Raw genomic sequence first — 16,418 nt, forward strand, 5'->3', positions numbered from 1 at the left:
ATAGAACCTGAGATTTTATTAGTTGCCAATTTACAAATTTTACCGTTTTTGCAGCTCCTGTCGCAGTAGAAATTGCTTAAAGATTCCTTGTTCCATTTCTGTTTAACAGATGTTGAAAGAGGTTTTCTAGCTTTAACCAAGTACAAGTTTCTTTTACACGTAAGGCATAGCCCAGCTGGATACTTCATTACTTTCATACTATAGTCATTGTGACAATGCTTTACAACAAGCCTTTCCAAGTTTTCTGTAACTGGAATACACTTAGTGTTTTTAGTAAAGCAACAAGCACAGACTAAAAGTCTGTTTAACTTATGAGATCTTTTGAACTTAAATCTTCTTCCTTCTTTCGAGATTAAATGAGGCATTATGAATTCTTTAATTTTAATACTTACTAAAAGTATTATTTGTTTATCAAAATTTATAAGTGAACTTTAATTAAATAAATTTATATTAATTTCTTCTAATTTAAATAAATCAAATAACTTTGTTGGAATGTAGTTAGTCATCATTATTTATATCTATCAAATCTTTAAATAACAATAAACAACTAACAAGTAATAATAAATGTTAAGTAATACGTACTAATAAAAGCTGAGCTAACTCTAAGTTGATCTTTATATTATTAAATATATTATTTTGTATGTAAATCTTGGTATTAATAAAAAAGAGAAGTATCCCAAAAATAGCTGCAATTTAAGCTTTCGAACAAGAGTACCCCAAAATTCAGGAAAACTGCCCCGTTTGAGGGGGCATACGCATTTGAAAAAATATTTTTGTTAATGCTTAGCCCAAATAGAAATTCATTGACAAATTTCAAGTTTGATAAAAAAACTATGTGCACTTTAGAAGTTATGGTCATTTAAAATTTCAAACTTTCTAATGTTTTTGGAAAGGGGAGGGGGATCAAAAGTTTTTTGGTCATAACTCTTGAACTGTAATTTTATATTTTTTTTAAATTTGAGTTCTATGAACAAAGTTAGATTACCTATGAGATTGTACAAAAAAAAAATTTTAATTTTTTTATTTGCCCCAATTGGGGTCGGTGCCCCAAAAACGTTGTGTATTCCATGTTCCTAGATTTTATTTTTAATTTTTTTTTGACAGAAAATCATTATTTGATGTTAGTATTAGTATGCAATAATTTAAGGTTTGCACTATTTCAGGAAGTTTCTTTACTTGAACATGAAATTTTGTAGGTCCCCCTACTTTAAATGGTTTTTCAGAAAATGTGCCACCTGCAGGATTTTAATTTTTACAGTTCTGTGAATCTTAAAGGTTTGTTATAAAGAATCTATATAAATATTTGGGGTGTTCCGAAATCAAACCTAAAAGGCCAATTTCTGACCTGTGTAGAAGACAATGTCTTATCATTTTGCCCCATTTTTGTCGTTGACAAAATATAACAAAAATATAAACCAAATACAAATATAATAAAATAATTATAATACATATAATTTTTTTTTTTTTTTTTACTTTTTTATTTTTTTTTTTTATTTTTTTTTATTTTTTTTTATTTTTTTATTTTTTTACTTCTTTTACAATGAACATCATTAAATAACCAAGCAAGAAATATAATAGAATTTCAAGAAAAAGTGAAGATTTAAATTAAAAAAGGAAAAATTTTAAAAATAAGAAAAAATTTTAAAAATAAGAGATTGTTTTATTAATGTTGAGGTCTAGTAGCTGTTGTTTTACAACGCATTTAAAATGTTGGAATGAGTTTATCGTTTTTATTTTGTTTGTTAGAAATGAGTTCCACAATTGGGGTCCACTGCTGGATATTGAGAATTTAGATTGTCTTAAAGAGGTTTTCGGAATATAGTAGATCTTGATAGAGTATTTTGTTTGATATTTGTGATTAATAAGGCGAAAAAAGTTATGGAAGACTTCAGGGACCAGATCATTTTTGAGTTTAAACATGAACCGAAGAATGCAATAGATATTTTGTTCGTAGATATTAAGAACTCTCAGTTCCTTCATTAAATGTTTAGAATTGGAATTTCTATTTGCGTTTGTTAATATACGGCATGCTTGTTTCTGTTTTTTATATATTAAATCTAGTTTTGATTGGAAGGTACTAGCCCAGGCAATATTGCAGAAGTTAATATAGCTATGTATATATGCAAAATAAAAACTTTTAAGGCATGCATTATTTAAAATATGTCTGGTTTAATGCATGATTCCAATGTTTTTAGATATGTTGTTTTTTAATATATTAATGTGGTCTTTCCAGCTAATATGTTCATCTAAGAATACCCCGAGAAATTTAACTGAGAACGCTCGATTTAGTCTAACTTTGTCTAATAGAATATCTGGAAGTTTTAATGATAGTTTGTTTGAATTGTATGGTTTTGTGAAAAAGATATAATTACTTTTCTCAATGTTGACAGAAAGTTTGTTTGCTTTAAACCAATCGCTCAACTCTTCAAGTTCCTGATTTACTGTATTAAAAAGTTTAGTAATGTTAGAGTGGGTATAGAAAGCTTGAGTGTCATCTGCAAAAAGAATGAAGTTCAATATACTGGAAGATAAAAATATGTTATTTATATAGATTAGGAAAAGCAGAGGTCCTAGAATAGACCCCTGGGGAACACCACATGTGACGATTTCAAGGGGAGTGTATGTCTTATTGTAAAATAAGGCTTGTTTACGGTTTTTTAGATAGCAACTGAACCATTTTAAATTTTTATTTTTTATACCATAATTATAAAGTTTGTATAGAAGGATCTCGTGGTCCACAGTATCAAAAGGCTTTGAAAGGTTGATAAATACTCCAAGGGTGTGTTTGTTTTTGTCGAAGCCACTTAAAATTTCGTTAACTAATTTTATTACAGCATGTTCAGTTGAGTGGCCTTTTTTAAATCCGTATTGGTTATTGTAGAGGATGTTATGATTTTGAAGGTATGTAAAGAGTCTATTATACATTATGCGCTCCAATATTTTTGAGAAGCATGGGAGTATGGAGATGGGTCTGTAGTTAGATAAAGTCGAGTCATCTCCGCTTTTAAATACTGGAACTACGCGTGCTAATTTTAGGCGGTCAGGAAAAACTCCATTTTTTAATGAGAGATTAAAGATATACATTAGGGAATACTCAATAACGTCATAAACGTTTTTAACAACTTTAGAGTCTATGTCATCAAGACCAGAACTTTTTCTGGACTGTATGGTTTCAAAAGGATTCCAAAGCTCATCAGGAGATAAGTCATACTCATCCATTGTAAAGTCTACATTTTTTAAGCGTGATTTAAATAGTTTTTTACTATGAGTTATTTTATTTGCTAACGTCTTTCCAATGTTTATAAAATAATTGTTAAAGCTTTCAGCAATTTCTTTTTTATCACTGATAAATATGTTTTTATCATTAGTATTTAAATTACAGTGTATTACCAGAGTCAATCTTTTATTTTCCTATTATTTCTTTATAACATCCCATGTTTTTTTGTTATTTCCAATATTGTTTTGCAATAAATTAGAATAATATTTTTTTTTGCTTGTTTTTTTATTTTTTCAAAGAGGTTTTTATAATTTTTGTATTTGTTTTCATTTTTGTAAGTTTTTTTTTTAAGTATGTTTCATAGAGTCTTTGTTTTTTTTTGGAAGATTTAATAAGACCTTTGAACTTTGTAAGCTTGGACTTTGTAAGCTTTTAAGTTTAATTATTTTTTCTTGCTTTGGAAACGCTTTTTCATACCCATCACTGAACTCTAAGTTAAAATATTCATAAGCGTTATTTGCATCTTTGTAGTTGATGAGTTGATCCCAATCTACCAGTGATAGATAGTTACGAAAGGTTTCAATGGTATTTTTATCTATCTTTCTTTTTGTAACGCTTATTAATTTGTTTGATTCCTTGATTGATTTTTCTTTGTTTATTGAATTTGATGTGAAAAATATTGGGAAATGATCACTTATATCAGTTCTTATGATTCCGCTTTGAGTGTGATATTTCGAGAAGTTATTAGTAAAAATATTGTATATGACAGTTTCAGTTTGACGAGTTATGCGAGTTGGTTTATTAATTAATGGTAATATATTGTGCTGATAGAGGAGATTTAGAAAGCGTTCGACTTTAATATCATTTTTTAGGTTTAAAAGGTTTATATTAAAATCCCCCATTAAGTATATTTGTTTATTTCTAACGCTTACTAAATACTGTTCTAAATAGTTTTCAAACGTTGTTATATTTCCGCTAGGTGGTCGATACATTGCGGTTAAATAAACATTTTTTTTATTATGGATCAGTAGTTCTATAGTTAACGACTCACATTCCGCATTACAATTACTAAGATTTTTTGATTTTTGAAAATAAATTGAATTATGAATTAAAAAACATATTCCGCCTCCTCTGCCACCAACTCGGGTTTTATGAATTGATTTGTATCCTGGTAATTGAAGATTCGAGTTAACGGAATCTTCAATTTGACACCAAGTTTCTAAAAGACATATTACCTTGAATTCATGGCTTATGTTTCGTAACATAGCTTTAAGATTTTCAAAGTTTTTTTTAAGACTTCTAATGTTTAGGGTTAATGTCGAAAATAATGGTTGAAAATGGGTTAATGTCGAAAATAATGGTTGAAAATATTGGTTGAAAAAATTGAAACTGGTTAAACATAAAATTATTCTATTTGAAAACATGTGAGAGCTATTTTTAGACATTTTATTACATAATTAAGTTTTAGCATTCATCATTTAAACTAGGTCTTTTTTTAATTTTCAACACAGACATTGTTTCCCGATTAGGCAATTGCATTCATATGTTCAAGTTTACTATTTAATTCTTTATTATTTAATTCTTATCAATATTAACTGAAACTTATCAATATCATATAAAAAGTTAGTGTTTTAATTACTTAGTTAATTATACGTATTTGATCCATAAAACGTAATTAAATATATTTATTATGCCGCGTTTCTTAAGTTTTTTTCCATTGAGAACTGTTTTGCAAGATGCGGTGTGAAAGAGTTTCTTTTCGAAAGAAATATGGTATTTTATCATTATTTTTAAAAACTAATCCTTAAAATGTTCTTATGTTGCAATACTGAAATAAAATTTTATTATAAACATTTACAATTATATCCGTTTGGCCAACAACAAAATTTTAAAGACTTCAAAACGTCGTTTAGCGAAAGAGCTCATTTCGCAAGTGCGACTTCTGTAAGCGCTACTTTCGTATATAACAAAATAGTTTTATTTCGTAATTCAACTTGCGAAAGGCTACATTTCGTAAGTAGCATTAGCAAAATGAACATCGACGGTTTTTTTTGTTTCGTAAAATTCGGTATGAAAAAAAAAAAAATTCCTGATTCTCAATATTCTTTCGAAAGAATTTTATTTTTCTGGAATTGCACGAAATCTTCCGGTTAACAACTCTATCTTACGATTTCTTATTTACAACTTTCATATTCTAAATTACATCTTACGTTTCTCAATTGCAACTTTCATCTTCTCAATTACATCTATCAAGTTCTTAATTACATCTTGAAAAGGTGCAGTTAAAATAATTACGAATATGGCTTCCATACATTAAAAAAAAAATCTACGATCAAGACAATAAGGTAGCAAAATTTCAAAAATATATGGCCAAAAATAGAGACAAAAAGTTAAAACGGTTTAGTACGTCATTACATAACATATTTACAGGTAAATGCCTGATAGATTAAATGATATTATAAATAGATAATACAATGAATAGATAATAATATGAAAAAGTGTTGATGTAATAGCAATACTATTTGAATAGCAATACCATGTTCAGAGATGTTCATAGCATACTATGTTCATAGCATACTATGTTCAGAGATGTACAGCGGGTAATTAAGAAAAGTAAGTAAGAAAAGTGTATTCGTCTTATCCGACTACTAAAATTAAGTTTTTTTTATAAAAAAAATCTGATAGCAAAAGTCACTTATTTAATTTTCGTAATTTTAGCGGTAAATTTTGCAAAATCCAATACAGCAAGCCAGATTTTTTAGCTCTACGATTAGATTTCTATTTAGTCGTAAAGCCGCATGATATACTATTCTATTTTTTGTTCTCGAGGAAGGTTGAAGTACGATACATTATAAATATAGAGCTACCCAGCAAGCACAACCATGCGGGACCCGTACGGTTTTAACCTGGGCATCCGGTACGGGCTAAATCTGGTATTTTCTAACGGGTTTCATCTGGGTCCCTTCTGAATTTCCCGTATGCGCGCGCAGGTCAAGTGAAATTTCTTATGACAACTTGAGCGCTTACTTAATAGTCTATCCTTTTGAAGTAAAACCAAGTTCTCAAATTTTCTTCATTTTAAAAACCATGAGTTCACAAAGAACAAAACGACGAAAAATTTCTGCAGTTGTGGCAAAATTAGTTGAAGAAGCTTCTTCAAATAATAAACTAAATCATGATTTAATTGTGCAAGATAATATGATTGATGATAATTCATATGTATGTTCTGACACTAACGAAAGCCTAAGCAAAAACAATATTACAGAATTTTATGATACTCAAGATTGGCTTGTACATTCTAATGATGATTCTGATAACGAACAAATAGAACAACTAAACCCAAATGATAATAGCTTGGATGATGATCTAGGAAAATGGGCAGCCAGTTTTAAAATATCTCACAATGCTTTAGACAGTTTACTACAGATTTTGAGAAAAAATGGATCAGATTTGCCTAAAGATTCTAGATCACTTCTACACACAAAAAGGAAAATTGAAAGCAAAACAGTTGCAGGTGGTGAATATTTCTACATTGGATTACAATATTGGCTTTCCCTACTATTAAAAAAATCACTTCTTTCAACAGACCTTTCAATTTTTACTATACATATCAATATTGATGGTATTCCATTGTTTAATAACTCAAACATAACACTTTGGCCAATTCTTGGTTCTTTTAAAGAGCTTGATCAAAGCATATTTCCAATTGCTTTATTTTCCAGTTCTTGTAAACCAAATTCTGTTGATAACTATTTAAAAGATTTTATTGATGAAATGAAATGTTTTCAGGAAGTTGGTGTTATATGTGACAACACTGGAAAAGCATACAAAATAAAATTGGAAGCAGTTATTTGTGATGCACCTGCTCGGTCATTTGTTAAATGCATTAAAACACATAATGGATGCGATTGTTGTGAACGATGTATTCAACGTGGTGAGTGGTATCAAAAAATAGTGTTACCTGATTTATCTGCTCCTTTAAGAACCGATCTAGACTTTTTCAATCAACTTGATTCAGAACACCATAATGCAGTATCTCCTTTCACAAATTTAAATTATAATATGGTAAGTGGGTTTCCAATTGATTATATGCATTGTGTTTGTTTGGGTGTTGTCAGAAGAATTATAAACTTATGGATTCAAGGCCCACCATCATGCAGGTTGTCACAAAATATTGTTGTAGTCATTTCTGAAAAACTGGCTGCTTTGCAACCATATATTTCAAAAGAGTTTTCTAGGAAATCTCGTTCGTTAGCTGAATTTAGGCGATGGAAGGCTACTGAGCTCCGTCTTTTTTTGATTTATACAGGGCCGGTTGTTTTGAAAGGAAAATTGTTACCAAATTATTATCAAAATTTTATGGATATTATCTGTTGCTGTCAGGATTTTGTTGTGTACTTCCTTACTTAAACACTATGCTGGGTATGCAAGTCAGTTGCTACGATATTTTGTGCAGACCTTTGAAGAGCTATATGGTAGAGATCAGTTAGTATATAATGTTCATTCATTAATACATTTAGCTGATGATGCAAAACACTACGGTGCTCTTGACAATTGTTCATCAATCAAATATGAAAATTATCTTGGTCAGCTTAAAAAGCTTGTTCGCAAGGCCCAGTCACCTTGTTCACAAATTGCAAAAAGAATTTTTGAAAATGCTGATGTTTATAGTTGTCAACCTAATCATATTGTTAATTTTAGTAAATTGCATACTGATGGTCCTGTAAATATTACACTGAGCCACTATCTTCAATTCAAGCAGTATCAGAGCAAAAAGTATTTCATGTCTAACAGTGTTGGAGATAATTGCTTTGAAATATGTGGTAAAATTGGAACTGTTAGAAATATATTAAAACCAACTGCAAGCAATCATTGTGCTTATATTCTTTTTGAGGAGTTTATTTTCAAAGAATCTTTTTTTAAAGATCCATGTGATTCTAAAAAATTAAATATTTATTTGGTTGAAAGAACTGATGGTTTGTATCAGTGTTTACCACTAAGTGAAGTTGTAAAAAAATATGTTTGTTTACCATATAAAAATGGGTTTATTGTAATGCCAAAATTGCACTATTGAAACATTTTGAACTTTGAATTTGTTTTTGAATATTGAATTTTCATAACAGCATATTTTTATATGTGCTTTATTACATCAGTGTGAACCATTAATGTGTTTTTAATAATATACACGAGGTGTTACAAAAAGGAATACACCTATCAATTCTCAATAATTTAATTTTAATTTTTGATTATTCTTTTTTTTTTACAATGCTTCAGCTTTAATATCCATCTAGAAACTTAAACATAACTTACTTAAAACTTGAATTTGGTTGGTGTGCCCCTATCATTGTCAACACCTCATGCTATGCATATTTTTATATGTACTTTATTACATCAGTGTGAACCATTAATGTGTTTTTAATAATATACACGAGGTGTTACAAAAAGGAATACACCTATCAATTCTCAATAATTTAATTTTAATTTTTGATAATTCTTTTTTTTTTACAATGCTTCAGCTTTAATATCCATCTAGAAACTTAAACATAACTTACTTAAAACTTGAATTTGGTTGGTGTGCCCCTATCATTGTCAACACCTCATGCTATGCATATTCACAGTTTTTTTGTAATCAGTAATCCACAGTTTTTCACTTTGTTTTGAATTTTAACTTTTAAATGTAATTTTTTATTTGTTTGTTAGAAAATAAATTACTTTTATTTTAGCTCTGAGTTTTAATCAGTTTTTTTAGGTAAAACATAATTACTAGACTGCAGAATGTATGCTATTGTGGTTTTTGACACTGAGATGAAAACTGAATATATTCCCTTCAATTGGATTATTAACAAAATTGAATTTCAAGAAGTTTCAAGATTGGTTAGACAGCGTATAGAATTAAAATGCTACTGGCCTCCATGGTCAAATTCAAGCAAAGTCAGTAGGGCACAAAAGCAATGCTCTGAACCTGACACAGATTGGAAAACTTTTTCTATTCGATTGTTAGCAGTTGCTGGTAAATTTTGATCTGTACAATACAAAAAAATTGTAACAATGAAATTTATACAGCAATATACTTACTACTTTTTATTCATTTTAAAAACAATTTACCTTTAAGCCAAGTGCCTTATTATAATTGCAAATGATCTATGATTTCAGGTAATGAGAAAGAAGCCTGCAAAAAGGTGAAAATAGCAGAGGATACCTCTAATGTCGAAGAGAAGTTCAGCAAGCAAAAAAGAAAGCTGTAAGCTATTTCATATAGAATTTAGATTAAAATGATTACTCTCAATTTAATTGTTAGAAACTTTTTAATAGAAACACTCATATATTTTTATTGTTTTCTATTTTATTTTTAAACAGTCTGGAAAAAAAATTGTCTAGCAGCGAAGATGTTGTTGAAAGTTCTTATTCAGAAAGTAAACACTGCAATAGGTGTTCTATTTATTTTTTATATAATCTTAGTTGCATTAAATTTTTTCTGAAAATAATTTTTGCTTCTGTTCTTTATTGATATTTTTGTTTTTATGAAAAAACCTAGAAGAAAGAAAAGAATGACAGAAAAGCATCTTAAGCCTGTATTGTCAGTGGGACAATCAGGTAAGATTTAGAATCAGGTTTTACTGTTTAAATTATTTGTTTACTTTGATAAATATCAATAAATTACAATAATTCATCAGTACATAAATAATAGATCAGTCTTTCATTTTAGTTTTATGCTGAGCATTGAAATAAGTAAATTTTGTTATACCATAATTGATTTTGGGTTTGTAGGGGATAATCATTCTGAGAGTGGCAACAGTGGATTGTTTACTCCTGTGGTACACACAGAATCATCACGTAAGATTTATATTGTTGCAATATGTTAAACTGCTGCAAAATTATAAATTTATTACTGTTTTTTTTTTTTTAATTTTTTTGGGGGGTTTTAAGAAAATGAAGTTCAGCACCAACAAATTACACAGTGTGTCGATTTTCAGTCAGAAACTAATGCTATGCCAAAAAACATGCCTGGTCTTCCTTTTGACATAATTAGTCCTTTGTCAAAAACATTTGGCCATACTACATCAGGTAAGATGCTAAAACAAAATGCTTTACCAAAGTTGTTGCTTTTAATTGTGTATGTAATGGTTATTGTTTATGAAATTGTTTTCTATTGGTTTTTAATAATGGTTTCATTTTTCACAAACAGAAAAACTTTTGTTGAAAATTTTGGCTAGGCAAGAAGAAATAATAGAGACCCAAAAGTTACATTCAGCTATGCTGTACAACATCCAACAACAAATTAATGTGACACATGGCATCATGGAGGAACAAATTGAGCTGAACTTACCTCCTAAAACAACTGAGGACGTGGCAGCTATTGAAGAAAAGTTGAAGGATGTCGATGTGAAAAAAAATTTGGTAAACCATTTAAAGTTTACTTTTACCTAATATATTCCAATAGAGTACATGTCTATATTGTTTAAAAAATAAAACTGATGCATATTGTTAAATTCATGTTTTGTGCAGCACTAGTTTGGTAGAAAACATTAACATTTATTATTCACTTATTTAATAACAAATGGGGATTTAATGTAAAAATACTGTGAAAAAGAATATATATACATATATTTATTTATTTATTAATTATTATAAACATTTATATTCAGGTTCAGGTTCTTGTAAATAATGGTGGAGCAAACCTAACAGATTTTGTAAGAAGAAATATGAAGCATTTATTCTCTCCTGAACTGGCACGAAAATACAACTTAACAGGCCAAAAAAAGAAACAGCCATTTCAGCCACTGCATCTATTTCAAGTAATGTTTTGTAAGTATGTTTTTATATGCTCTCCTTTTTTTTCTTGTACAAGTTTTTTTGATTTTTTTGCTTGTTGAATTAAATAGCAAAAAGAGCCATTGTACCTTCACCTAAACCCCATTTCCTTATTAGTGTCTCCTGTCGAAATATCTTGGGAATATCTTCAACTTTTTACAAATATTTAGGACAGGAAATTCTTGAAAAAATGATTCACTAAAACTTTAACACGGCAACATCGTTAGCAGTAGTATGTAATGATTTAGAAGCTTATAAAATTTCCTTATAATTTATTTAAAATGAACTAACCTATTTTTAGGTGCTGCTAAAAAAAACTATGGCACAAAAGAAAATTTATCAATAAAGCTCCTTGAAGAAGCACTTTCTTCATGGTTTAGTAATGCTCGAGATAGAGGAAAAGGTGGCCGAAAAGAACGTGTACCAGTTAATGCAGCAGAAATTACCTTATAAATATATACGTACACACACAGATATATATATATATATATATATATATATATATATATATATATATATATATATATATATATATATATATATATATATATATATATATATATATATATATATATATATATATATATATATATATATATATATATATATATATATATATATATATATATATATATATCTGTGTGTCTGTCTGTGACTGTGTATATATTTGTTGTATAGATTTGTAACACTTCTTTATTTTATTCAATAAAGCATACTTATGTATGTCCTTGTGTTTTAAATTTTTCCATTACAACTTATATAAATAATAACTTTGCCACAATTTAAATGGTCATTTAAATTATTAAGAATGAACCAAACATTAAAATATCAATACTTATTTATAATGATTGTTTATAATTTACATTATTTTAGAGTTTGTTAACAAACTCTAAAAAATATAAATTATAAACAATAAAAATCATAAATAAATCAAAAAAAAAAAAATCTATAAATTAAATCTATTTTAAACACATCCGGGAGAAATCTGGGGTCAATTCGGGCTAAAGAATTTAAGCATACTTATGTATGTCCTTGTGTTTTAAATTTTTCATTACAACTTATATAAATAATAACTTTGCCACAATTTAAATGGTCATTTAAATTATTAAGAATGAACCAAACATTAAAATATCAATACTTATTTATAATGATTGTTTATAATTTACATTATTTTAGAGTTTGTTAACAAACTCTAAAAAATATAAATTATAAACAATAAAAATTATAAATAAATCAAAAAAAAAAAAATCTACAAATTAAATCTATTTTAAACACATCCGGGAGAAATCTGGGGTCAATTCGGGCTAAAGAAAAAAGCAGCCGAAAAGTTTTTCGTTTTTTTTTATTCTGCCCATATGGTTCCCGTGTAGATCCCGCGGCCAAATCCCGTACGGTTTCCGTTTGACATCCCAGATGGTTCCCGTGTGGGTCCCGTATGGTTGTGCTTGCTGGGTATATAATGTGTAACAGCAACAATCAGCAATAAATCGAGATCATTTATAAATTACACAACTGATATGGTCACCGATACTGCACGTGATGGTAATGTTATCACCGCATTCGAAATGGTAGAAGCCGTGAATTGTTCTGAAAACGTAAACATTAAAAAAACCTTAAAAAAATTGATTAACTTATTCTTTTCATTTAATAACATATGTAAACATTTTTTACGCTGCTTTTTATTTCTAATTAGAATTATTCTAATTAGGTACTTATAAGTACCTAATTGAGCTTCAGTAAATAATAAACTATTGTTAATTAGTAAATCTTTCATCAAAACGTTTAAGGCATTGTTCAACGGAAAATTGTTGATATGTTGTATGTTTATATTGTGTGTCCGTTTATACATATGTCGAAATTTAGCAATAATAATAATAATAAAAAATTAACGACATAAATTCCGTATAAAATTTATCTATACTTTATTATAAACATTTTTTCGGTTAATTTACGCAAAAAAGTTGCATAGAATTCAAACTTAAAAGTCGAAAAAAGTACAGAAGTGGTTTATATAAATAAAGACCTCAGTGGAAAAACCGGCGTTGTCACATTTAAAAAGTATTGAGAAAGTATTTGTTTAAATAAATGTCTTTATTTAAAGCAAAGAAAAAAAAATTTTTGTATAAAAAATTACAAAACTTTTTGTTTTTGAATAGATTTTAAATAAAATAATTATAATAAAAATTTTTTCAATTGCTTAGTTTCATTTGCTTTAAATAAAGACTTTTATTAATGATTAATAAATACTTTCTCAATACTTTTTAAATGTGACAACACCGGTTTTTCCACTGAGGTCTTCAAATGTTTACATTACTTTACATTATGTCGTTGTTGGAATAATTTTAAACTCAACAAGTATTAAGCATTTTTATTATAAACTCTTAACAACTTGTTGGTTCTTTTATATCCACTTCTTCGCGTGATCTCAACTTTTTTATAACCACTTTTCACGTGATACAATCTTTCTTAATGCTTTAATAACCGCTTTTTCACGTGATACCAACTTTCTTCATTCTTTCATAACTACTTTTTTACGTGATATAATCTTTCTAGCTCTCGTACAGCTAACCTCACCACTTTTTTGCATAACCTAACTAAACAACAGCCAATTGCAAATCAGTTTTTAATTCCAAAAATAAAAAGAGAAACTATGCCGTAATAATGCATGACGGAAATATTAATACATAATTCTTCATTGGAATAAAAATGGTATTATTTTTTTGGCACGTCTTCATAATGATTTTCTTACAACATTCTTTATTATCGAAAATTCTCTAAGGATTTTTTCTTATTTTTTGCAATGTTATCACCTCCTTAATTATGACCGTTTCGATTATTTACGTTTGACGTCAGAGTGACTTGGGGAATATTCACGATTAACGTAAATTTGCAAGATTCAAACAAAGTTACGTTTTTTTTAATCGAGCCCACAAGCAATACAGTCTACTTATTCTATGAATTATTTTGTTTCTGTGAATTGCTGTATATAAATAATTAAAAACCATAAGCAAAAAACAAGCTTTAACAAACAAAAGGACAAAGTCATTCGAAGAGGCGTAATTAGTAAACTCACATCAAGTTCACAACGACGTCATCGTAACATGGAAAGCAAACCCAATATCAAGTCCATAATGGAAAAGAACACCATAAACTAACAGTACTATTGGCTTTAAAAAGGAAAAAAACACCTAAACTTTTTACAGTATTCGTGTTGAAAGGCGTATTTTTATTAGTTTGTTGTTGGTTTCGAGAATCAAGAAATTTATGATGGCTAAGAGTTGTGCTAATGCTCTTGCTTCGTCAAAATCTAGCTATGGCACGAAGACCAAATTAGGAATTTTTAACTCCAATCACGTGGACGAAAATAATTTTGTTATTTGTTGCAGATACGGAGATCTAAATGTCAGCGTTAACGACTTCTTGCCGCATTATCTAAAAAGATTTGCTATCAAATGTATGGGGTGTCACCAGACATTATGCCCACAAATTGTTCGAGTTCGCTATTCACAGTATTACATTAATTCCTTCTTTCCTTAAAACTGAGATCGTGATAAAAGGGTGTGTTTTGAAAATTGAACAGAAATATGTCAGAAAAGTCCACGTGTTGTTTCAGAATATACCCATTGGTTTCCTTCGAAATGGGTGTAAAGCTATCAACAAACTTGGGAATCATTTAGCTCAAGGACGCGGACAGTATGATTCCTTTTATTGCCAAAGTGTGAAAGTTCACGGTGAAGAAATCTTCACAGGGAACATTGTAATTTTAATCAAAAATTGGGCGAACCCATTTATCAACCCATTACCACGTTTTGAAAATGTAGATGGCCTCACACTTAGATATAAACACAACGGCCAACCCGAAATTAAAACAACTGTATCAGAAAAATCGAATGTTGCTGAAGCTATTACAATTAAAAATTCAGAGATCTTAAAAAGCGTAAAAGAAACAGATGAAAGTCGATCTGTTAAGGTTTCACTTAAAGAACCAAATCAAAAAAAACCAGAGGTATTTGATTTTAAAAAAGAAGAGAAAACGAGTCAAAACGAAGAAATAACACAGATTGTTTGTGACTCAAAAGAAGTAACAAAACCCAAAAGGAAGAGTCAAAACGATTTAGGAGAGGGTGGAACACCTTCAAAACAAGGAATTCCAAATCAAGCGGAAAAACTTTACGATGTCGAAATGGAAAGCTAATATCTGTCAGGAGACTCAACTGAACAAAATAAGGAACTGAATTTTGAATACGAAAAGTACGACTTATTAAAACGTGCGGAAACGAAGTCGTAAGAGTATTTCTTCTTATTATTTTTTTCTTTTCACTTTACTTTGTTTTCGAACTCTTTTCTTAAACTCTAATTTTATCTTCTCGCTAGAAGTTTCTATTTTTCGATCTTTTTTATTCTATTACACGTTTTTCATTAATTATGCGCGTCACATTTTTGAATAAGCGCATAAGCTGTCGTAATTCGCATTGTTGTAGTTCGCGCCTTTTTGTGGAATGTTATGGTCTAGTGCGTCCTATTGTTCGTATTACGTCAGTTCAAAAGAAAACTCGTGCTATAAGGTTAAGGTTTTTATGTTAGTGTTTTTTATGTCAGGTTGTAAAATTATTATATTCATGTTTAAAGTACACGAGTTTATTAAATTAGGAAACCTGATCCTCTTCATCATAGCTATTAATATTTTAACGTGCTACATAAACGGTCTGAACGACCAAGACAAACGCGATAATTTTTTTGGGTTTCTCAAAAAATCCACCTTCGATATTATCCTCCTTCAGGAGACAAAATCCGGACCGTCCACTGTTAAACAGTGGAGTGATGAATGGACTGGCGAGTCTATTTGGAACTCTCGTCCGAGTCATAACTGTTGTGGGGTAGCAGTTGGCTCTAAATCCAATGTTTCTTTAAACGAACTAAAAAGGGACAATAACGGAATATTAAATGTCATGATAAAAATTGACGAACACGAAATGCAGGTGCAGAATATTTATGCTCCTAATGTGCCGAGAGAAAGGCGTCTTTTTTTCGGCGGCCTTGGAGGCATCTCGCAGAACACAGGACTACCCGTCCTGTTGGCCGGGGATTTCAACATAGTCGAAAGCCTGCCTCTTGACACAGAAGGCACAAACAACTTTAAATATCACACCTACGGCATTACTGAACTCGGGGTCTTCCAAGGTAGGTATAACCTAGTTGATGTTTTTCGCTACAAATTTCTCAACAAAAGAGAATTCACATGGCGCAATCAGACGGTTAAATGTAGACTCAACAGAATCTACTGCCCTGAAAAAGTCGCCAAAAAAACAACATACACCAAAATTCTCACCAACCCTTTTTCTGACCACGAGTTCGTGTCAACAACTGTCAATTTTAGTAAAACAATTTT

At 29.3% G+C, this 16,418-nt stretch overlaps 1 protein-coding gene across 1 annotated transcript; it reads left to right on the forward strand.

Moving 5' to 3' along the window:
- Nucleotides 1-8,913: 8,913 nt before the first annotated feature.
- Nucleotides 8,914-11,495, forward strand: LOC136084334 (uncharacterized). Its single transcript, XM_065804375.1, has 8 exons — nt 8,914-9,227; nt 9,371-9,458; nt 9,575-9,811; nt 9,986-10,051; nt 10,145-10,282; nt 10,404-10,615; nt 10,864-11,023; nt 11,331-11,495. The coding sequence occupies exons 3-8, from the start codon at nt 9,739-9,741 to the stop codon at nt 11,480-11,482; spliced, it is 801 nt and encodes a 266-aa protein (XP_065660447.1). The 5' UTR covers nt 8,914-9,227; nt 9,371-9,458; nt 9,575-9,738; the 3' UTR covers nt 11,483-11,495.
- Nucleotides 11,496-16,418: the final 4,923 nt, after the last annotated feature.

This window comes from Hydra vulgaris, chromosome 08, assembly GCF_038396675.1.
Source record: "Hydra vulgaris chromosome 08, alternate assembly HydraT2T_AEP".
In the NCBI taxonomy this organism is placed as follows: Eukaryota; Metazoa; Cnidaria; class Hydrozoa; order Anthoathecata; family Hydridae; genus Hydra; species Hydra vulgaris.

Bases quoted from the DNA above. Each gene is read 5' to 3' on its own strand.
- LOC136084334 (XM_065804375.1), top strand. From the start codon at position 9,739: ATGAAAAAACCTAGAAGAAAGAAAAGAATGACAGAAAAGCATCTTAAG. The intron at 9,812-9,985 runs GTAAGATTTAGA...TTGGGTTTGTAG, and splicing joins ATTGTCAGTGGGACAATCAG to GGGATAATCATTCTGAGAGT. The intron at 11,024-11,330 runs GTAAGTATGTTT...ACCTATTTTTAG, and splicing joins TCTATTTCAAGTAATGTTTT to GTGCTGCTAAAAAAAACTAT.